This window comes from Pseudoliparis swirei, chromosome 24 (assembly GCF_029220125.1).
Source record: "Pseudoliparis swirei isolate HS2019 ecotype Mariana Trench chromosome 24, NWPU_hadal_v1, whole genome shotgun sequence".
In the NCBI taxonomy this organism is placed as follows: Eukaryota; Metazoa; Chordata; class Actinopteri; order Perciformes; family Liparidae; genus Pseudoliparis; species Pseudoliparis swirei.
Window position 1 is genome coordinate 23,619,754 of NC_079411.1, and position 24,048 is coordinate 23,643,801.

General features: G+C 40.3%; 1 protein-coding gene and 1 long non-coding RNA gene across 5 annotated transcripts in view; one reads left to right on the plus strand and one right to left on the minus strand.

The window, feature by feature from the left end:
• The window catches only part of LOC130190137 (uncharacterized), an 11,100-nt gene extending 316 nt beyond the window's left edge, over positions 1-10,784 (minus strand). The window contains exons 1-4 of one of the 3 annotated variants that reach the window (XR_008830915.1): positions 8,416-8,638; positions 3,257-3,370; positions 2,752-2,838; positions 1-95 (exon numbers count right to left, since the gene is read on the minus strand). The exon at positions 1-95 is cut by the window's left edge and continues 316 nt beyond it. This is a non-coding gene — a long non-coding RNA (uncharacterized LOC130190137). Of the gene's footprint in view, positions 96-1,044; positions 2,302-2,568; positions 2,839-3,256; positions 3,371-8,415; positions 8,639-10,727 lie in introns of those variants that run through there. The other 2 variants (XR_008830916.1, XR_008830914.1) reach the window with 2 other exon arrangements.
• The window catches only part of rbm20 (RNA binding motif protein 20), a 51,344-nt gene that overhangs the window by 14,249 nt on the left and 13,047 nt on the right, over positions 1-24,048 (plus strand). The window contains exons 1-5 of one of the 2 annotated variants that reach the window (XM_056409387.1): positions 8,665-8,710; positions 18,266-19,295; positions 19,785-19,849; positions 20,258-20,367; positions 22,140-22,234. In XM_056409387.1, coding sequence (XP_056265362.1) covers positions 8,694-8,710; positions 18,266-19,295; positions 19,785-19,849; positions 20,258-20,367; positions 22,140-22,234 — 1,317 coding nt within the window. In that variant the 5' untranslated portion in view covers positions 8,665-8,693. Of the gene's footprint in view, positions 1-8,664; positions 8,711-18,265; positions 19,296-19,784; positions 19,850-20,257; positions 20,368-22,139; positions 22,235-24,048 lie in introns of those variants that run through there. The other variant, XM_056409386.1, reaches the window with a different exon arrangement.

Below are 24,048 nucleotides of genomic sequence, written 5' to 3' on the forward strand. Positions count from 1 at the left end.
TTGGAGCTCTCCCACAGGTCAGGTGGCCGCCATCCCATCAGCAGGGCTATGTATACGTCCCTCACAGCAGAGACGCCAGTCTCAGCCTCTCGACCCTGAAAGAGAGCGAATAACAGGCAGGCAGAAGGAAGGAAGGCAGGGGGTGTTAATTACCTCCCAATAATTATTCATAATCGCCATATAAATGATCACTTAGTGAAATATGATTCTTCCATTCTGACGTCAATAGGGAGGGGACTGGCAGGGGGATGTTGATGTGTTTGTTAGAGGCCACAAAGCGTTGACTGATCTTGGCTCAGGGGAGAGGTCAGCTGGTCAAGGCTTCAGCTGTATCAAACGGTTACTATGATGTCCAGCCGACTCGTAACGTTGTCAAGCGTCCAGATGTTTGTTTGGTAACGGTGTAATTTACTGCGCGCTGAGACGTTGGACCAAATTTAGCGGCGCGGTTTTGCGCCTCTCTTTCCCGCTGAGTTGCATCTACCTTTCCTCGATACGGCGACACACACACACACCTAACAGGACCACAAGGGGACATTGTTTTACGGCTTAAGGCGAGCGAGTCATCTGCTTGTGGTCGGCCGGTCTTTAAGTTGGGGGAACGTGTGGCCTAAGGGTGAAGGTGATACAACATTGGTATTTGACGGTGGTAGTATAATTAGTTTTTCCCCCCAACATGTTGGAAACTTCTTAAAATGCAAATTCATGAAAGGTCACCAACCAAGCCGTCATATTTTCATTATCGAGTCATTCGACTATCACATTGCGGTAATAACGGTGTTATGACACGTTATCGAGACCAATTTGAACCTGTCATTGTCCTCCATCCAATATAAGGTTTTTAAACAATGTTATATGGACACATGCTCTTGTAAATATACCAGTTTATGGCCTGGAGGGCTTCAGGGCCACTCTGAGTCGTTGCTGAACTCTGGTTGATCGGTAAATCTTTGCCTTGTAAAGTGTGCGGTACGTTGGGCAGATTCTCTGGCAGTGTCCCGTTGTGTATTTATCATCCTAACGCATTGGACACAGTAGAGTATATGACTTTTTTTATGAGTTTATTTATTTCGATCAGCAAAATATACAACCATCAGTAATAAACAAAAGCAGAAAGATACATGTGGCTGACCGAAAGGGTTAAGGCTGAAGCTATCTAGCTTATAAATGCCCTAACCTATGATTGCTTAAAAAAAAACTTATTCCAAAGAAGCATATATATATATATATATGTATATATATATAAAACAAAACAAACAAACCATAAATTCAAGCACTTGTCCCCATAATCTGTTACTTCTTTTGCTTCATCAATACTGTCAAGTCTATACTTCATGTACGTCATGTTTATAAATTATTATATATATATATTTTTTAATTGCACCAGATTTTTACTGATTTTTTACTGATTTTTATATGATTTCTAGAAGTATGTATGGAAGTATTTCATAAAAATAGCATATCAGTTTAGTGGTTCCAGAGTATTATTATTATTATTATTATCTTTATTTAAAAGGGACCATGTACAGTTAAAACATAAATGTCACCATTCGATGCACCAGAGTGTAGCTTCAGCAAATGTACATATGTAGCCCCTGACATAAAACAATAACAAATAGTACAGGATAAATACACACGATGCAAAGTTACAGCACAGCATTTTAAATTTAAGAAGAACATACCCTTTAAAAGTAAGTAATACAAACCATTAAAAGTAAGTAATACGAGCCATAATAATTGTGCTCAATGAGTACAGCGCTGACCAGCATGTATGATTATTCAGTTTATTTAGTTTCTTCTTTTTACATCTTGTAAAACACTGAAGAATGACCAAGCTGGCGTGTTTGTTGTCGGGGCAGTAAAGTAACATGTGCTGGTTCTAAAACTAGCTTTTATGTGTTTCGCTTGTCTTACATTCTCAGATTTATGGCTCCGGGGTCAGCAGTATCTCACAAGGACACGGATGTTGTTTTCCATAACTATTACCAACATTAGTCTAACTATATCTAATTAGTTGCCCGTGTGTTTTCACTCGACTGGCGTAAAACATGTAGCCGGTGAAAGCGTATCCCTGTTCACACTTCGGTATGTTTTTGACCATGTGTGGTAACGAGTGGCAGCTTAAAGAGCCTGTTGATTTGTGGCGGTATTAAAATACAGTGGGACATGTTATAGGGTTGGCTCCAGTTGCTTTTCAGACCCGTTCCTATTTGTTTTCCCCCCTCAGAGGCGAAAGTCAGGAAGACGGTTAGGACTGCTCTCCGTCTGGCACATTCAGGAAGGCTGTCTGTGGGGAACCAGCTGGGAAGTGTGTAAATTATCAGACATGCCATATTTCCCAACACCTTAGTGCCCTTAATGCCCCTCAGTCCAGATACATGGAGGCTGTTGCTACTGTGTGGCACGGTCGATAAATTAGAGATGTCAGAATTCGTTTTTTTCTTTTTAAATGAATAAACTTCTTCACGTTCAGTCCAGATATAAATAAATGTGATACAATTGAAGTTTTGGAGAAATATACATTATACTTGAAATGAATCAATGATTTTGGAGGATAAAGTAACTGACCTTTCAACTTTGAGGGTGTTTGTGTTTCAGGTTCAGGTTCACTTTATTTGTACCCGTAGGTAGACTTGGTTTGCAATGTGAAGAGGGATTTATCTCGAGAAAACATTCCAATCAAACCCGGGAAAAACAAGAACAAAAAACAAGACAGACATGATGTATAATATCATGTATAATATACAGTACCTGCTGTCAGGCCGCACAACAAACTGCAGTAGATCGCTGGAGATCTTGGCACACTCAGCATTTTATTTTCCTGGACACTTTAACCTGCTGGAAATTCACTTTGGTCACTGCCTTGTGTATATATTTAGTTTCCTCTGTATATTTAGTATTTTAGTATTAGTATTTAGTATTGTTATTGTGTTTTATTTTTATCTTTTATTTTTATTAATGCTCTAATGTGCACCCACTGCTAAAATCCTGACATGTCCCCACTGTGGGACTAATAAAGGAATATCTTATTTTATCCTATCTTATCTTAAAAGTTCACAGAGCCACAAATCAGTGTTCTAATTCTAATTTGTTTACCGTAATGAGGGCTGCTTTTTTAGGACAAATGTTCAGAATCATACAAATAAGGCAAATATGTTAAGTTAGGATATTTCTAGGACATTTTAGAAATGTTAATGTCTTCTAATATCGCATCCTATATGTTTTGATATGCATAATGTATGACAAAGTAATGTACCTTTTCATGCCGTGGTGCAACCTTTTTTGACTCCAGCTGCCCCAGCGGTGCATTTGACTTGTGTCGTTGTTCCCGTTGGTAAAATGTAGATAACGTGGTCCACAGTGTCCGTTGCTGTGAGGAGAGGAGAGCATTATGGAGCAATTTGTGTTTCCTGGATCTGGTGCAACTTTTGCAATAAGGACCAGTGCAGCTATATACAGTTACACATTAGCCTAATCACTCTTTCCTCAAGCTATTTCACACTTCAACCGCAGATTTTTACACCAGTGGGATCCCACAGAACTTTGGAACCGGGTTACATCCAGGGATTAGATGGAAATGGGCTGAGTGGGATGGCGAGAGGAAGAGCGGCTCACATGAGACCACATCGCCACCGGTGAGAACCGCTCAATCTGTCACCGAACCCACTTTGTATTATCTTGCCCGTAATCAAAAAACATGGCACCGTGCCAAACTCTCTGTGGCATTATAGTAAATAAATGAATACCGCCGGGTGTCGATGAATATATTTCCCAAGCAAAAAAATGTAATTGGAGCAAATATTGTTTTATTAACTGCCTTGACATCACAGAAAGATTCCAGTTTGTTCAGAAATATACAGAATGCGTCTACAAACAGTGCAATGAAATGAATATAGTGTGTATTAACACACAGTTGGTCAGCACTCAGGATGTAAACGCGTTTATATACCTCCAGTCTGCCGTTCTCCATCACTTGTCTGATCTGTGATAAAAGCCCAAACTCCTCTTACATTCAAGGGCCAGTGAGTGTCTCAGAGTGCGGAGCGGCAGCGGTGGACATTTGTCTATATTTTAGGTGGTGAGTCATCTCAAGGTTTGTGGGTCTGGAGTGAGTGAGCACAAACCTTATATAACACGAAAATAGTCACTTTTGAAACGAGCACGGGTTATGCATCATCATTTGTGTTGATGGAACATGTTTAAAGCTCAAAGTAAAACACTATTTAGTGGCGTTTGTTTTGGGCGCAGAGGGATTATTATTGAAAGTGCATGAGCATTTTAGCTTTAATAACAATGTTATAATTGTTCATTAGACATGTAGGTTTATGGAAAATGAGTGAGTGAATGCAAAATAATCCACTTTATGTTGTCATTACACTCATTACTGTTATTCAGCTCTTGTGTCTTTCAGTCACACATTGTTATTTGTCCATTATTATCATATTTTTTCTCTTTTAGTCAATCTGATGGACTCGTCATATGTTTAGCCTCTCTTGTCTTCATACTTGACAAGATATGTATATATTGACTAATTATCATATTTGAGACTGATGAGCTTAGCCCAACTAACAATAATAATAATAACAGAAACAGAAACAGAAACAATCAATCAATCAATCAATCAATCAATCAATCAATCAAATCAATCAAATTTGTATTTTTCTTCATTTTCAGGAATGAGTTTGAATAGCCTGACTTACACTAATGTCCAGTAAACTAAACTGTAGCATATTAACATAATTAAGCAGTTTATGTTACAGCCACGACTCCATCGGGATCTACAAATACGTCATTTAAAAGCCTGAAATCTCATCTAGAATAATGGACCCGACCTTTATCGATATTATCGTTTTGTAATGAAATCAGGCACACCTGCTCGTTGAAAACAGGTGCCATAATAACTACATAGATGTTTCAATACAGACACACATCAGCAGTCCTGACCCCATTTTATTGATGGCTTCAGAGAAATATTCTTACATAATAAATATGAATGATAGTAAAGGTGTTCTGAGGGGGCTGGGATCCCCTAGTAGAGTCAGGTGTCATCTGTTTATAATACGGTGTAACCTTTGCCAACATGCTGCGAGGCCTGGCTCACGGCAGTCGTAGTAAAGTGTGTTACGGTTGCGTTTGTGCTAAATACAGACATTTTTGACAATAAGTCCATGTTTTCGTGACGTATATGTTTACTGGTTTAGTGCTAATGTACTTTTTAATTCTACCGTGTAGCTTTTGACTCGGTCACGTTAGCCGTCTGCAATTCGATATTTCAAGACACAAAAACAGCTCGAGTGTAAATTGAACTCAGTATAAAGTTATTATCATATGTGGCTTCTGCTGAAATATCAACATTTGATATAAAAAAGTAATCTAGAGAAATTCTTTCTCGAATTAAAACGTGCGTGATGAAACTCAATTTGAAAGGAGAAGGATGGGGCGGAGCTTTGCAGAGTAACAGTGAAGGTTGTCATCACTGGGGGTTTTACTCTGGCTTCAGTTGTGATAACGCTGTATATTTTACACAAACATGTTTAACTCTGAATATGTACACCGACACTGGGGGCTAGTTGCTCTTGCTAGTGTTGTAATAACTCTGAAAGAGTCAATATACTTTGACACTGCATTTTTAACACTTTGGAATTTACTGTGTGCGCCTTGAAAAACTAAAAACAAGAGGAGGGGACCGCGGACCAGGGCGTCCTCAGCGAGCTGAAGAGGCCAGTGAGATCACTCCTTTATATCTTAAAGACAACTTTGCATTCTTAATCTCCATTTCCGACATCAACTCTTGGTGCTGTCTCCGAGGCAGAAACAGAGTCTATTCCTGGCCTCCGCTATCAGACTCAACCGCACCGGTATCAGGGAGCGTCGGGATGAAGAGATGTCTCTGTGTGTGTGTGTGTGTTATCTAGGGAGACACGGCTAAAGAGGAGAAGACAGTGGGACGGCAGGAAGGGGGGAAACAGGAAACACTTGAAATAGGGAGAGACGGCGAGAGAGAGGTGGTGTGGAGATGCAAACACGGACAGAAAGAGAAAACTATGATGTCATGCCCGGCAGTCTGAGCAACACATTAGAAATCAAGCATGCTGGCGGGTCACCTAAAATACCCAGCGTGATGAGGGAAGAGGCTCAGAAGGTCGTCTGTTTGTCAGCACAAGGTCAAAACCCACATTGAAGACCGATTCCGCTCCCAAGTTATCGAGTGCTCCTCGGGGAGGAAGGAGGGCACAGGTGCCTGGCCACTGGCCTCCCCTTTGAGATACACGTTATGAAATAATTGGCTGTAATTGCGCCCCTGAAATGAATCTGTTCTCTCGCTTCCATTCTTCCTCTGAGTAATACGATCTGCTTTAGGTTTTTTTTTATCTGGCGGGTCTGAGTGTCCGCTGCAGGTCAATTAAACCGAATAGCTCCCCTGGGTGCTGGTCTGGGACAGCTCAGATACAGCTGTCAGAGTCCCATCGATGTGAAGATAGCGGGGCAGTAACCGTCCTGCCTCCCTGCAGTGTGTGGATTTGCCCGTTTCCCGCTTGCAGATAGTGAAGATAAAACCTCTCTCCCTCAGATTGGCTCAGTGCGAACGCCTCCCGACGCATAGATCACTTTCTGACCCAAGTCAAATCCCACCATGTCCTCTATCTTCACATCGGACACCCTCTTCCCTCCTGCTGGCAGCTCCGGTTTCCTCACTCTGTGTGCAAAATAATGAGTTTTTTTTAATTTAGTTTGGAACGATCTCTGCTAGATCCCGATCCCGTAAGTTTTTTAGCTGTAACATTATGAAAAACACAAAGTGTCCTAATTGTTTCTATTCTTTTACGAGTGTGTGTTATTTCAATGACAAGGCTCCACATAGAAATCCCTCGATGGCCATCACTCCGTGGCATAGCCAACCCATTCTGTCCACCAGCTTTGAGGAGGATTTCCCACTTACACTGGGGTCTGCTGGACGACTTCCTCTTTTTACCGTTTCCCCCTCATGGTTTATTTGCCATTTCGGGGGTTCTGCCAAACAGCTGTTGGAAATCCTCTCCTTTTTTTCATTGTTTTGGATGATTTAGGTAAGATTTGAGAAGCCTGTGAGGCCTGCATCTACCAAAAGAGAATTGTAGGGACCAATCACTTTGAAATACCTTTTACTGTATTTTATGTTCTAAAGCTTAACCCTTCTGTTACCTTTACATTTACTAACATATTTTACACTCGGGGTCAATTTGACCCCAGCAATTAAAACCTCCAGAAAATTATTAGAATTAATATTGTTTCCCAAGTTTAAGTGTGAGGTACTTTATGTTTGTTTGTTGACTACCTAAATAGCCCTTTAAATATATAAAAAAGTTGATATTTCTTATATGTTTGACACAGTGAAAAACAGCCTGGCGTCAAATTGACCCCAAGGAACACCGACATTAAACATTGAATGGGGTCAAATTGACCCTATAACAGGAGGGTTAAGAAAGTAGTTTTGGGGTATTTATAACATTAAGTGAACAGCAAAGCCTGCAGTAATCGCTGATGCGGGGCTTTTATTTGAGCCTTTTCTCTTTCCTGAGCAGTCTCTTGAACCACAGGGCTTTCCTTGGCAATCAACTTCAACCACCTGTCACAGTGGCGCAGGGCGTGGATGGTTTGTTTACTTTCAGTGCTTTATGTGCTTGATTTGATTCTAACTCCCTATGAACGCACAATAATACACAAATAGCACCGGGGACAATGGAAATTCATTTTTTTACTTTTTTTATGATGGCAGGTGAGAAGGGAGTTTGCGAAGCCACTGGCCAGAAAGTCACAACTGGGTTTGATTGGTATTTGTAAGCATGGCGGCAGTGACAGATGGGGGAGAGTGAGAGTGAGGTAAGAGCGGAGAGAGAGAGAGAGGGAGGGGAGGAAAGGAGGGAGAGAAGATTCGAAGGAGGGGGTTGTGGAAATTATTGCTACGTCATCATGTAAACCAAAATAGCTCCGATGTTGCCGACCCCTGTCAGGGAAGACTCCGCCGAGGGCTCCCTTACTGTGATGCTCACGAATAGAACAAATTAGTAGCGTGCCAACAATGTCTTGGCAACATTTACTGTTTATATTTGGACCCGTAGAATTTCATAAAAAAGAATTACGGACTTGCATTGTGTCACTGGACAGCTCAGCAGCAACTAGTTAAACAATGTGTTACTGTCTGCACCCAGGGAGCAGCTATAAATAACTCCATCAGTGCAGCAGGAAACATGGCTGGTCAGACTCAGTGGTCAAAGCCAATACAACCCCTCCCCCACTCCTCATGTTACTTCACCTCCGAGTCTTGTGATGCTCCCTGTGCTTAAATCGCTACTTGGGAAATATTGATTTATCTCGTCCAATTTGAACAACACCATACCTTTTCATATTTTGTGTACCTGATCTGATTTGGCTCACCTTTTACTTCTCGATCTGATGTAGTTCTCATCTTTTTGGAGTGACGGGTAAATGAAGGCATTTGTTCTTTTGTCAAAAGTGTGGCAAACTGTGACCGGAGCGGTAGCTGCTGAAGGTTTTTTTTGTTGTTCAGCCTGTGCGATCGCCCATCCTACTTTTTTTTTGCTGCCAGCAACGTCGACAAGCCAGATGGTTCTATGATGTCATTCTGTCCAAAGTCCAAGAAAACTGTTTCGGGGACACTGTCACCCGGCCCCCAGCTCCCGGTCTGACACACAATGTCAGCGGATCACAGGTAACTTGAGGGCATCGACAACTAACCACATGTAGCACACGTGATAGGTCAGAAAAGGAGTGTATTGTTGACATCGAGAGAAGTGCACAGTGAGCCCAGTTTAGTCCAGGCATGGAAAATAAGAATTGTGTCCTTTACGCTGTCGTAAAAACCTTCTTTCTGAGTTTTATTTCTTCAATTGATGCATGTCGTTAAGCTTATAGGGATATTTTTTGCCCCAAACAGGTGTCACTCTGAAGCCCCCTTGTGGGCAGCATGTCAGCAGAGCTCTAAAGACTAATTGCAGATTTCCTGCTACGGGACATATTTTTTGGAATGCTTTCAGTTTCACAGTCGGGCGGCAGCTGTCAAGTCAGAAGGTGTATGTATGTTTCTCCGTGACCCCAATCTCCTGTGTTACGCTCTTCTAATGCTTGAAAGAAGATCACCTACAGCTACCGTGTGTGTGTGTGTGTGTGTGCAGGGGCGGTTTTTCCTACAGGCGGTATAGGCGGCCGCCTAGGGCGCCATTCAGAGGGGGGCGCAAAAAAATGCGCCAAGTAAAAAAATAAAATAATAATAAAACAAATTTTTAATGCCAGCCATTAACAGAACAGAAAACAAAAAAAAACATTAATGCTGCAAGCAGCGTCGAACGGATCCTCGCTCATCTGCGCCGGTCGGGGGCGCCGGCGTCCGAGGACTCAGGCACGCCGGTCGGACTTGACTCGGGCCGTGACTTGTAACGAGCACGAGAAGTTTGGGGCAGATTCGACAAAGTCCAGTTGAGCCAGTAGGTGGCGCTTTGAGCCTGTGAACATATTCATGCATCATGTGTCCCTACGTGAAGTGTAGACCACGTCATGTAAATTCAATGTAAAAAAAAAAAGTGATGAAAAAAGCTGTCTTGTCCTGGAATCAATCACGCATCTCCAGGCGTCCAGTCAAACACTCATCATGCTGAGCTATAGATCTAGCTGGATTACATTATTTTGGGCACGACGAGGGAGTCAATGTGCACCGTTGATCAGGGGGGCGTAGTCGGAGCGTAGTTCAGCACAGACGTGACATTTTCTCAGGGATTTTGTTCTTTATTTAATGTGTGTTCATTGTTGCGATCGTTGTTCTGTTTATTTGAAAGAAATTCAGTCTTGCAGGGCAAAATAGCGTTTGTAAGTTGAAATTCCGTTTTCGTGCAAAATCGTTTTACATTGGGGGGGGGGGGGGGGGGCCACGAGTGAAGCTCGCCTAGGGCGCCAAATGTGCTAGGGCCGCCCCTGTGTGTGTGTGAGAGAGAGAAACACGTTTCTCCAGCGTATAGCTCTCCCCGTGTTTAGTTTCTCGTCCCTGGGTCTCATGCGTGTTTGTGAGTGACTTAGTCCGTGACTTAATGCCAGGCATGTAAACTTAAAGGTTTATTTGACAGCGATAGGCCGAGGCCGGGAACATGCGATTCAAGTCACCTCACAAACTTAAGTTTACCTTTTGATAGTACTTCGTAAAAAAAAACCTGTGACTGATCCCGGGGGCCATAAATCGGCCCGTATTACAAAAGTCATCAGAGAAACACGGTATGAATCAAAGCGCTGCCTCGCTGTGGACAAGCCACAAGCCACCCTCATGGCGGTCATGGGCGGCCAGATCGCGTGTCTCTGTGGCCTGGATGCCTCACCCACTGCTAAGGCGCTGTAAATCAGCAACCCCCCCTCGTTTGAAACTGTGCCAAATGCGGAGCAAGGCAAGCTGACCCCTACTTCCTCACCCATACCTCGCCCTATGAAACCATCTCTCATGGCATGATGGTGGCTATGTGTCTGATTTGTTGAAAAGTTAAATTAAGGCTGTGGAATGTTCGTAAGTGTTTTCGCCATATCGGGAAGCGTAAGGGCCGCATGGTCTCCGCTGGATTTGTGTCCCGAGTCTGAAGTTCATGTGCAATTGTATGCATAACTCTCTCTCTCTCTCTCGCACCTGTGAATTTGTTCTTTTCAATGAGCACTCTATGTGAAAATTATGTCTAAAGAATTGAGAACCTTACCTCTTCGGCACTTTCGTTTCAAAGGTGAGAATCCCAAAGTACGATGACATTATGATTCACAGTATGTAAATCCCAGCCTGTAAATGTGAGCGTCGTGACTCCCGTTCTATCAGGATGAGTAGGAGCGGCAGAGCAAATGACCTACAGCGCCCTCCTGTGGCAGGGTGATGCATTTCTATGAGAGCTCCGGGGCCTGTTATACAGCAATATGTGGCTCCACCTAGCGGGCCATAGAGGAAGTGTTTTAAAATGTATATGACTCCGAGACCGTGTGTACTTTGTTTGCTTCCTCCCATGATCATAAACTCTGTCCTATCTCGTAGATAGTATCTACTACACTGTAGCTGGAAACAGCAGACCTGCTAAACAACAGAACACATTAGACACAAAAAAAGAGTAAATAAAAAAAGAGTTAAAACAGCAAGTAGTTGCAAGGTCTTAGATAAACGCCAGTGTTTCCTTTTTTTAGTTTAGAATACAACATTCGACAGCCAAACACTCACATGCATTTACAGCTGTTCATCGAAGGAGAACGGTGTTATAATCTCAAACCATTTCAGCTCTAGAACATTTTATGAATTCAAATCTAAAAAACTAAAATACATTGGGCAAAACAATGTGACAGTGTTGTTTATTTAAGGTGCCTATTGAATCTCTTACTGGTCTCAACTATATTTTAGGATGAGACAAGTAAGAGATCCAACAGGTTTGACCTTGTTTATCCAATAAATGATTTTAGTATATATATATGCAAAATATGATTTATATGTATATTAAAATCATATATATATATTTATTTATATGAATATATTTATCCAATATATGATATATATATATAAATAATATATTGGATAAACAAGGTCAAACCTGTTGGATCTCTTACTCATCTCATTCTAAAATATAGTTGAAAAAAAATAGCCTGGCACATATAAGTTTATCTACATATATATACAAATATATAAATAAATATATATATATATATATATATATATTTATACATACTTATATGTATACAAATCCTATATACAAGGTCAAACATTTTAATTGTTTTAACATACTTTTTTGTAGTGGACATACTTTGTGGACCTCATAAGAAATACTTCTCTGGATTAGGGTTATGAATTATTTCTCCATGTTTGAATTAGTTCACTGCATTAGTGGCCAATAAAATAGTAGTTATGACAGTTATAATATATTCAGGTAACATCCCTTTAGATTATGGAATGGCTCGTCTGGAATTGGCACATGATACACACCGGCTTGTTCTCTCTCTGCCGTCGGGGTGTGCCGCTAACAGATGGAGTGACCGTAAATCTGTCAGGCCGATACCTCCGTCAGAGATGAATGCTTGTGTGATTATGTAAAGCACTTATTTACAGTTGATGAACATCTGTGGATGGTTGAAGACATGAACAAGGATTCATACAGTAGATGCCATGGTTGGTGTACATGTATTTTGTTGTAAGATTTTTTATTTATGGGATATCTGTCTGTGTACTTCTTGGTTTTGTTTGCAAGAGATCATTCTGAGTAATTGTAAATGACATTGCTTTGAAATAAATAACATAATAGACAAAAAGGTTATAAAATAAAAAATAATACATTTCATTTTATTTCATTTTTTTCCATATTTATTTTAGGTGTAAGAACATAAAAGTGAAAACCAAACAACCCTTTTATGAAATGGTATATTAAAAAGAGAATTGACTTACACATGTATGCATACCTTTGATATTCATAATAATGTCCCTGTTGAAGGGCAAACTTTTCTGTGAACATAGGAATAATAAATAGCTTGTTTAATTATTCACAGAAAGAGTCAACAGTACTCACATAACATTTCTCATTTCATGTTTTTCACAACTTTATATTGGAGTGTTTTAAACCTCTAACGAGTAATAGCAGTATAGATAACTTAATTCTTCTGGGGGATTTCCCTTTTGGAGTAGATGAGGATACATTTTTCCAAAGTACAGAAGAAGTCACTTGTAGAATTAAACCTTTTTTGAGTGACCCTCAGAATTTATTGTGTATATCTCTGCCAATAAGAGTCCATCAAACTTTACCAACAAAATGTGCTGTATTTGTTCATGAATTAGTGTTCTTAAAAGAAAATGTAATTCCTACAGCTTTGAGAGGAGGGATTTGATAACACAAAAAAAGTGGATGTTGTGGTAGATTAATAATAATTTAGCTGTTGGTGTTTTCTACTAAGAACCAGACTGACGACTCCACATTAATCTGTATGTGGACCAAACTCCCGCCGGCGTGCGAGGACTCCACAGTGAATACTTTCCTGTGTTGTTCTACCCCGTCCTCTCTCTCTCTCTCTCTCGCTCTCTCTCTCTCACACACACACCCACACCCACACCACACTCACACACACACATGCCGATCACTTGTGACTTTTCATCACATTCAGGGGAGCAGCGTCACCCACATAGGGTGAGGACCACTAGACGTGATGTTATGCTAATGTCCATGTGCCAACGGAGTCGTCATGTTGGAGGGTAGAGGCTCACACGTCAGAGGTCAGGCTGCAGACAAGCGCCGCAGAGTTTAGTGTCAGAGGTGCAGCTCGGACCTCCAGCCCGCCTGTCCTGTCAAGGTTGGTGTGTTTCTGCAATACGTCCAGGTGTGCATTTGGATACGAGCCGGCTGTAGTGTACGAGCTGGTAAGTTTTGTCAGCTGCATTGAGTTGAGCGGTCGGCATAGACGCACGATTTATAGCCTTGTGTGGAGCTGCGGTATGTTTGGACATTGTGGAATATTTTGTTGGTTTCAGGGGCCTCTGTCGCCGGACTTGACATCAATCCTTCCTCTAATTTGTTACTTCCTCCATCGAGGCCGTGTGAACGGATTGGACCCATGTGGTGTTTTGTTATGACTACGAAGCTGCCTTAGATCCGTGTCAAAGTGTGTGTGTGTGTGTGCGTGTGTGTATGTGTGTTTTTGAGAGGACAATGTGGCTCAGAATTAGACTTTTAAAACAGAATGGATTTGTTTTATACATATACACATTTTATGCAGTTTGCTAAACTTAACTTATATTGTGTTGGAATTTGTTGAGATGTGCACAGAAAGATGTTGACCTTTCAGATTAGTTTCAATATTATGCAATATTTTGCAACTTTTTTTGTTTTAAAAGTGTGAATGTTGTGGCTTTCTATTGTTATCAATGTCAGCAGGTTTATAATTCAGATAATTCCTATATGTTGGTAAAGTGAATGATGCAGCAGTGAGTTATTGTTCAGTTTGAAAAGTAAATTGAGCAGCAAATTGTTGCCAATAATTGTTCACATTTAAATGTAACCTTTAGTCGGTGGATTATGGAGTCTGGCCTCGGGAGCATTTCAACATTAATATTTAAATATTTGCTTGAATGGGAAATGTATTTAGATGTTTGTTTTAACAAAATTATCCGTAGACCGGCACTGGACAGCTAACTTGGAGGCCTACTTATTTTCACTTTATTCAGTGTAAAATGTACACACTGTCCCATGTTCATGGAGCGGATACTTGGTCAAAGTAAGAAAGAAAAGTCTGCACAGGCCGAATTACCATCGTGGGTCAAATAAAATGGGATACAACAGAAAGAATACAATTTCACTCAAATGGCCATAAAAGAAAGATATATCTATAGATAAGTTGACTTGATTTGACCTCGAGTGTTTTTGTGTATACGCTTCGTGCCTCTGAACACTGCAGACAAAGTTAATAACACATTCTGCTACTCCCAACTCACGTATGTCGTACCTTCACTACAACAATACAAATACTGCTTTTAAAGTGTGAAACAGAACAGAAATTACTTTTTGTGCAAGAGTATTTAAGTAAGCACATCAAGCTATTCATAAAACTCGGCTAATAAGCTCATCCGGAACATGGCTTTGACTGCGAGGGGCTTCCTCCAGCTGTCAGGGGTTCAGTCTAGAGGAGCAACCGGAACACGTGAAGAACTGGCTTTTCATTTGAAAAATGTAAAACATAAATCACAGCCAATAATGATATAAGTATATTAAATGTTGATCTCATACATAATGTTATGAAATATTGGCAACAATACGGATGTGTAACAAGATTAAAACTAATGAGAACATATATATACCTTGATCCAAGAAGTGTGTTGAACTTTCCAGAAATAGTTTATATATGTGAGGTTTTGGGGCAGGGATGTCTATGTGTACAGATTGTAAAGCACTCCGAGACAAATTTGTAATTTGTGAAATTGGGCTATACAAATAAACTGAATTGAATATATATATATTTTTTAAAGGCCTTTAATATTTATTTAATGTAATTTAAATTATCTCTCTAAAATGTGTTTTCTTCCTAATACAACTGACTTCATCACTACTGATATATTTCATAATGTAATAATTCGTTCTTTACTCCTACTGAAAGTATAATGTCAGCTCTGGTCCCCTGCATTAGATACATTAGCAAATATTCTTGAAACTAAAGTTGTTGCTCAACATTTGTTCTGGTTTTTTTCGAGCCATGTGTGTTTCTAGTTTAAGTTTATGATAAAAGTTGTAGATTATCCATAAATAACATATGCCCAAATGCAGAGACCAAACAATGTGCTTCATTTAGCAGATTTAGTCAGTTTTGCCCAATTTCTGAGTTTTTTAATTTGTCATCAAGCAGAAATAGCAACTAATTTATTTATAGGGTTATACATATTTACATCAGAGGTACTACACATATTTAGCTGATCTCTTTGGTACCCTTTTAGAACAAATATTCTACTAATGCACTACAACTCTCATAATAAAAAATACATATTTAAAAAATGAATCCAATTAACAAAAGGTAGATATTTCACAGCAGTTATAATAGTAGGAATGTTTCTAGGCTTTGTCCACTATTGCAAAGTAAGATAATGTAATCACAGTAACACTGTGACACTGTACATTTTCCTGACAAGCTTTTCTCTCTGGCCATCCATCTCAAGACCTATTGTCCCTTTCTTCATCACACGATTGGTCTAAAGTGTCTCCACACTGTGCCAGGAGCACACAAGTCCATATTAGTCTTTTAAGGACGTGAGTCGGGAGGGCAGCTCCAGTATTTATAGCTCTGAGTCATCAGCTGGAATGGCGTAAGTATATCTCTCCATCAGCATGCTTGCTCACTTAAGAGTGTGTACAATCGGCAGTAAAATTAATAACTGTCGATTGTCCAAAAGTGAGTCAGCGATCAACATTACACGCATAACTCATTCGACTGTGGTATGTGATTTTGATAGGTTTGTTTTATGTTAATCATAAATGTTTATGTATGTACAACATATACATACAACTTAAACCATGCAAACCATCTGCTTAGTTAACTTAGTGCACATATTTTTGCCAGCTGTTTTCTGATAATAAATAATAATACAACTTGTTGTTGTAAGAGAAAATTGGGAACAAAGTTACAAAGTGCTTAAAAGGAACAAATGCAAATCTAGCACAAATATTTGTAGTCTAAAAATTGTTAAAACATCAGGATTTGAAATATAAATTTAATGTATTTTTCCGCCTTCAGCTTTTATATCAGGAACACCTTTAGTGACTAAAGCTGCCCTAAATGAGGTTTTCATACAATGTGAATTACGTCATTACGTCATCTACCATGTGTGAAATCAGTGGAGCAACATTAATGGGTGTGATTAAATGGTTTAAAAATATATAATTGCAGTTTATTGGATTTTTTGCCATATTTATATTTTTCATTTTGTCCCGTTAGTTTTGAGTTTTGTTGAGTTTTCATTTTCAATCTCAAGGGGTTTGAGTTCAGGACCGTTTGTTGACAGCAGGGTCTTTCTATATCTCAATTTAGCTTAGAGTATAAATTATGGTTGTTATATGATGAGTTTATGAAGTGGCAATGTAATCCCAAAACCACAGCACAACGACATAAGCCAGACCGACCTGGAGGCGATAATCCTCGACAAGATTCAGTTGCATAAACTCATATATACAAATATCTCTTCGTCTTCCCCTTTATTTAAAAAGGACAGCCAGAACTCTTTTTTTTATAATAATCCTTCTCTCGCCATCTGCAGTACCACATTTCCAGAAGAATCTGTGGAAACGTGATCACAAATAACCATAGCGCAGTGGATCCCGTGTCTCTGCACGCAAACTTTGTGTCTGACAAATCTAGCGCCTGAAGAATTTAGGATTTCACCACGTCTCACGGAATTGGCCTGCCACCTTTTAGCAGGGTTGTTCGGAGCGCTTTATAGATATGGCAGTGTCAGGTGCTCAGCAGGGATGATGTGATGAATAGTTGAGTCGACTAAGTTTAGACGGATCGCGAGAGCGCTCATCAGAGAAGGACAGGCCAGTCAAACAGGGTCACAGCACCGGTTTGCGGACGCGGTTCTAAGTGGTTGTGTACAGAACCGTGTGTATGGAACAGTATAGCAGTCGGGGAAAAATAGCCGCTGCACGGCTAACCTATTGATATCTGAACCGAGCTTGATATAGCTGTCCCTCTTCGACTTCAACTACTATCTTCACCCGAGAAATTTAAATTATGTTGCACCCGGTCCGCGGTAGGCGTATTGTGACCTCGCTGTGGCGGTCCGTCATGTTCGACATGTTGGTAGGAAGTCATTTGAAGCTGTACGTTTGTTATTGTGATAAAATTGTACACTGAAAGTAACAAGAGCGGTTGTGGGGATTGCAACATACATATTTTTTTCTTGCTAGCTTATGCTTGCAATGCTTTATTTGTGTGTGATAGCACCCTTTAAGGAGGAGATTCAGGGAGTCTCTCCGTGATCAAAGTGCCAGTCTAGTGACACGTTGTGATTGGTCTAAGGAGGCTACTGTCTACTCGTCTCAACTTCCGCAGGAATGTTCTCATTTTTGAGTTCACTGACCTCGGAGGGGATGTTATTTGTCAGGAATCTGGACCATCATGTCTGAAACCAGGAGACAAAGAGAGGTTGAGAAGTTTAGGATTTACACACGTTGGTTGATGATAACTTACCAGAGCAGGTGTACAGAAAAGACACAATGGAATTATACAATATGAGATATTTTTGGCACGTTGTTCTGCATCCCAGCTCACATAGCCATCATTTCCCTACCGCCATCCGCCACTCAACGTAAAGAAAACACATTTGCTTTCCATTGTTATGTGAGAGAACAGCAACCATCTGCCTAATGCTTCTTGACTCTTAGTATTTCCTCTGGTTTATCCTAAACCCAGCCACGCTGACAGCCAGATGATGGCAATGCCCATATCCATCCCATCTTCTGGTAGATTCCTTATTAGCAGGCGATCGCTGTAGGGGACATTATTGTGTGACTATAGGGAGCTGAAACTTTCTAATGCCAATAAGAAAAGGAAAGCAGTGGGCTAAGCAAATGTCATTTTTGTAGTTCTATTATTAATTAAATTAGCCATTGTAACATAGTTCATTAACACAATTATTAGCAGTTACCTTCCCAGCTATTCAGTGAGATCTAACAAGGCGAGTGGATTTCTCCGTTGAGGTTCCTGTGGTTTGATATTTTTCCTTTTTGTTCCCCTGTAGCATCAGTACAGTGCTTGTGGACAACGGCGATAAGAAGTGCTTCCAGGTAGGTGCGGGCGGTGTGCAGACGACGCCTCAGAACCAGCAGCTCCTCCTGACCCCAGCCAGCATCCAGCTCGCTCAGCTCCAGGCTCAGTTGACTCTTCATCGCCTGAAATTGGCTCACGGTGGCAATTCAGCCACTGCTGCCACCGTCCTCAATCAGGTCCTTTCCAATGTCGCCATGTCCCAACCGCTGTTCAATCACCTACGGGCCACTATGGTTGGGAACCCTCACGGTGCCTTCCACACGGGGGTGCTAGGTTTTTCCCCTTCAAATTCAGCGTTGGGGGTCTTGGTTGGGGGGGGATTCAACCAAAACCCAGGGAATGTGAGACTGAACCACCCTGGTGGAGGGGGGGCAGTGGGCCAACAGGGTGCGGAGTATAGCAAAACATCAGCGTCAACTTACCCTTCTGATACTGACAGGCGTGTTCAGTACAACTTAGTTGGTGGAACATCTGGAGCGTCGGCCACAGCCGGCGATGGACAGTACACAGTGATTAACACTCAGGCAAAAAATATGAACAATGTTGGTTTCCAGATAGATTTCTATGGGCGTGACGTGCTGGGACAACAAGCTGGGTTTAGTGCCAATGAGCAGAACGTGAATGTGTATAACTCCACTGGTCACAAGGAGCAATGGAAAGGCCCCGCTAACTTGATTCACACTGGAGGGGTGGATAGGGTTTCCAATGCTGCCAATGTGTGGACTGTAGCAGGGCAGACAATTCGGTCCAGAACACAACTGTACAACCCGGAGGAGCCGACCCCTGACCCCAAGTTCAACGCCAGCAGTGGGGTTTCCTCTTTTGCTTCAAGTGGCTCGCAGGGGTTTAGGGGCTACCAACCCCTGCATGGAAACGAGGAAAGCCTATCTTCAGATTCCAGGACACTCCAGGCCTACCAAGTCAATGACTACCATGCTGTCACACCCACTCAACTGCCACACCAGTGTAGCATCTGTGACAAGAAGGTCTACAACCTCAAGGTGAGTGAACCCATCAATCTAAATAGAAATGCCTGCTTGTAAATGTTTGAGTCGTTGTTTGTTTTCGTAGCATACATGTAACTGGTAATGCCTGACACGAGACGGAATTATTCATTTTTCAACTCACATCTTAATAGACAATGGAGAATTTTAAAAAATGGGCAAGTTTGTCTTCAAATTAACCAAGAAGTCATGTGACGCTCAAACGATTTTCGAACCACTAACATGGGTTAATGTCCTTGCTTTGGATTTGAAAAATTGGAATTTCAAACTTAAAAACAGCAATTATCCTGAAGCTAAATGTTTTGATTTAAGGGTCGGCCACTAACTGACCAATCCAAGATGTTGTCTCTTTAACTGCTCTCAGACATGAGCTTACACGAGGGGCATGTAAGACCTACCATGGGAGGGCCGGCAGAGCTCCCAGTGTTTCCAAGAGGTCTGAGACTATGTGTGGATGGTGTGTGTGTGTGTATGTGTGTGTTTTAGGACTGGGACCAGCACGTGAAGGGAAAACTACACCTGCATAACCGTACCTTGTACACACACGAAAGGTGAGTTATTTGCAACTCCAAAATGTATTGGGCAGAGTTTAAAGTCAGTTGTGATTGTAATTTTTTTTTACAATTGTTTTACTACAGAGTGACAATTTGCGATGGTCACAAAGCTAGTGGCATTTGGTATTAAGGTTGATTTTCTAACAATTCTAGGTAAACATGTTTAATAAAGTAATTTCCCCATACACTAACCAGCTGTCTTAATGTCTGTTTGTTGTAGTTTTAGCTCTATGCAGATCAGTTCCGAGCAATATCTCTCTTGAGTGTTTGGAACATTTTATTTTGCTTTTCTTCGCTCCATATAAAGCTGTCTTGATGTTTCAATGAATATGAGCCCTGTCACAAGATATGAGCGAGCAAGGCAGGGGAGAGGCAGCTAAAATCAGCCTTCTCTGATTGTTGCAGCGCGCCGGTGGTATCGGCTGGTGCTGTTCACTACGCTGTCGGCAGGTCTTCTGATGGAGGTCTGAACCACGGAGGGACGAACTCCATGGTCTACTCGGCTGCAAGTCAAGGTACGGGTAACCCATATGTCACCACAACCGACCTCTGTCTGTTCGCAATGTTAGGGGGATTTCTATCTGATGGCTGGAATATGTGGAACGGAGTGATGTAGCTCAGGCAGTATTTTTAGAATTACGTGAGGGCATTAGGCATCATGGTTTCATAACTTGACACAGTGTATTCTGTTACATTGATGTCTGTTGATGAATACTCATCCGAAATATGGTGGACCACAACATTCACTGCTTCTTAATAACTAAGGATGGGTCAAATGCAGAGAAGAATTTCCCCACAGGGACCAATACAAATGTTAATTTCTTATTACCTTCGCATTGAAAATGCGGAAAGGTAATGTTTTGATCCCGTGTATTTGTATGCGTGCGTGCGTGCATGCGTGTTATTCGCATAAGTCAAAAAGTATTAAACCGAATCGCATGAAATTTGGTGGGATGATTGGTTATTATCCGGGGACCATTTGATTAGATTTTGGGATCGATCAGGTTTTGACAGGAAGAGGCGGAACAAGCTGCTAAGCTGTTGAAAAAGGTCAACATCTTCTTGAATCGCATGAAATTTGGTGGGATGATTGGTTATTATCCGGGGACCATTTGATTAGATTTTGGGATTGATCGGGTCAAAGGTCAAGGTCATGAAAAGGTCAACATCTTCTTTTTATCATAGCGCGGTCAACTTCTATCCAATTGGCATGCAACTAATGCCAACATGTTCATAATTCAATGCCCAATCTTGTGATATGCGAAAGTATGCGCTCTACCGAGTGCCTGTTCTAGTTTCTTTTTTTATTAGTTGTTGATGCACATATTATAACTGCAAATGTATAAAGCTGATGTCACTTGTCCAATGCTTTTCTACACAGAAACAAATTGAGCACCAGTTTTCTACCATATGGACAGTATCCGTCCACCCTATTTCTATATCCCTCTCTATATCACTGACCACTTAGCAGTGAGCTTAAGAGAGTCTTTGAGATAGTCTCTACTCTCAGACAACCATTGTTTACTGATACGTTAGCTTGTGTTGATTCTTCTTTCAGTTCAGGGTTTTGAAAGGTTGGAGAACAATAGCTGTAAATAAGAAGGACACCTTGTGTCTTCTTTTGAGCTACCCAGGACACACATGTTGCAGTAAGCCAGCACCATTGCCCAAAAATTAGAAATCAAGCAATAGCACTATAAGTAGGGAAAGTTAAACTAGTTGTAAGTAAAAAAGAAAAAATTGTCTTTTCAAATTAGAAATAAGTCTTGATTTAACATTTGTATGTGAAAGTGAAACCTGAGAGTATATTAACAGTAAAGTATCATCATACTTCCCAGATGTCCGTATAAGCACTGATGCGTGTTTCGTGTCAACCCAGTGTTTTAAAATTCCAGGATTATACAAAAAAATATTTTAAAAAAAATTATAATAATGATTTGGATGATTCACTTAAAGTGAATAGTATTTAGATTAGATTAGATATACTTTTTTCATCCTATGGGGAAATGTCTTTGTTGCACTAGCAAGCATGTTTACAATATATACAATACAATATAATAAAATAAAATATAATTGCAGGGCATATTACGTTTAAGAATCTAACTCATAAAAGAAATGAAAATGAAAAAGATGCAAGGGTTATTGATGTTGTTCAATTTGAGGAGGATCTGGCCAGAGGTGATTTATTGTACATTTATAACAATGCATGTCAACAACTAACTTGATACAATACTTTGTCGACTTTATGCAGAGATTATTAAATACAAATTTAAACTTGTTTCCACAGATGAATCTACAGGAGCCAATGCATCATACGTTGCAGCCATGAAGATTTATCCCACGTCAGACACAGGATTCACCTCACAACAGACAGAGTCAAAGGTCAGACGAATGTATGTTTTATTTCTTGGGATTATTATAGTTTACCCTTGACATATAAATCCCATTTTGTGACCGGCTTTGAAGAATGCCAGTGAAAAGGACCAGCTGTCATTCTGGAATATGAACACGGCTATACCTTGATCATATCTTTGATTGATGGTGATTAATGATTCATATGTGACTCTAACAATGACTGCTGCAATAATAGACTCAGAGGACACTGGCCTGCTTCCATCTGTGTTCTTTGATGCAGAGTAAGATGATACATCATTATATTTAATCTCTAATTACGTTTAATACACTTCTAAATACTGCCGCTCTTCTGTGTCTCTTAAAATAATGTGCCGCTCAGCAGCAGGAAAAGCTCTACAACGTGTGTAATGGATGAGGCCAAAAGGGTGTTTGCTTAATTAATAGACACAGATGTTCTTGTTAACAGCTGCTGGGGCCCAACAGCAGGCAACTCTTTTTCACTCGCTGCCATTAAAACGTTGTTTATAAAGGAAATAATATCATTTTTAAAACTTATTATTTAAATTATTATTCAGCCCCTTGATAGAATGTAAGCGGTAAATTGGTTTATATGACAGCAACTTTTATGTAGTTGTTATATATAACTCGATTAAAAAAAAAAATCTGTTGCGTTATCCTACTTTTTATCGTTACTTACATTAATGTGTTCATTAGGGTGACACATCTTCCATTTATAAGTGCGTCCTCCTGTAAAACTGGACACAGCTCAGCAGTGTCGAGAATTATACCCATGTCAAAACAGAACAGTTTCATGTTAACTGAAGCAGCTGTCCACATAAGCCGTGAGCAGGCAAATGTTCCAACACACGTAAGACCTAACTGAAAGTAATTATTTACACTTCACAAATAATGTTTGCTCCACTTACACATGTGACAAAGCCTTAATAGAATCATTTTGACTGATTGCAGCTCTTGTGGGTGCTGATGCAGGATTTGGATAAGCTGCTGAAGGGCCGCTGCAGTGACGCTTGCATGGCATGATGTGGTAAAGCGAGAAATAAATGAAAATGAGCATTAGTCCAGAATCAGAATTCTTTTAATTTTTCACTTACATTTTTTTGTTCGCTTAGATATATTAACATAAACCAAATACAGAAATGTCAGACATAAAAATAAAAAAATAAAAAGATAAAACAGTGCAAAATGATATATATATATATATATATATATATGTATATATAATTTTGCACCGTTTTATTTTTATTTATATTTTTATATTTTGTATTTTTATATATATATATATATATATATATATACACATACATACCTACACACACATACATACATCGATTTTTTTTATTTTTTTTATTTGTATACACCACTCTGCATTTCCCTAAAAACACAAATCCGTTCCCTGAATATTTGACCCCTCTTCTAATTTGTAATAAAAGCCATCAGATTTGTCCATGCTTGGTCAAACTATAAGACTATTCATTTATATGATTGATGCCAACTCACTTAATTGTAAAACTTGGAAGGCAGACATATAATACATTGTAAGAATGTGTCAGGGTAAACATTCTGAAGAAAAGCTCATCACTTGGCTTTTGGCTACAATTAAATTAGAGTATTATTCAGAATAGATTTGCTGCTTGCTGCCCCACAGCTCCAGACTGGGGTTGAAAAACAGCAGCTGTTGATGGGCGTCCATCACGAATGCACGTGTCCTCATAGCGAGGTGAAAATCACCCCCACCAAACCTGTGGAAAGCCATCTTTAGTGCCCAGCGCGCAGCTTTCAACAGTCAGCGGGTATGACTTAACAGAGACATACCTGCACAC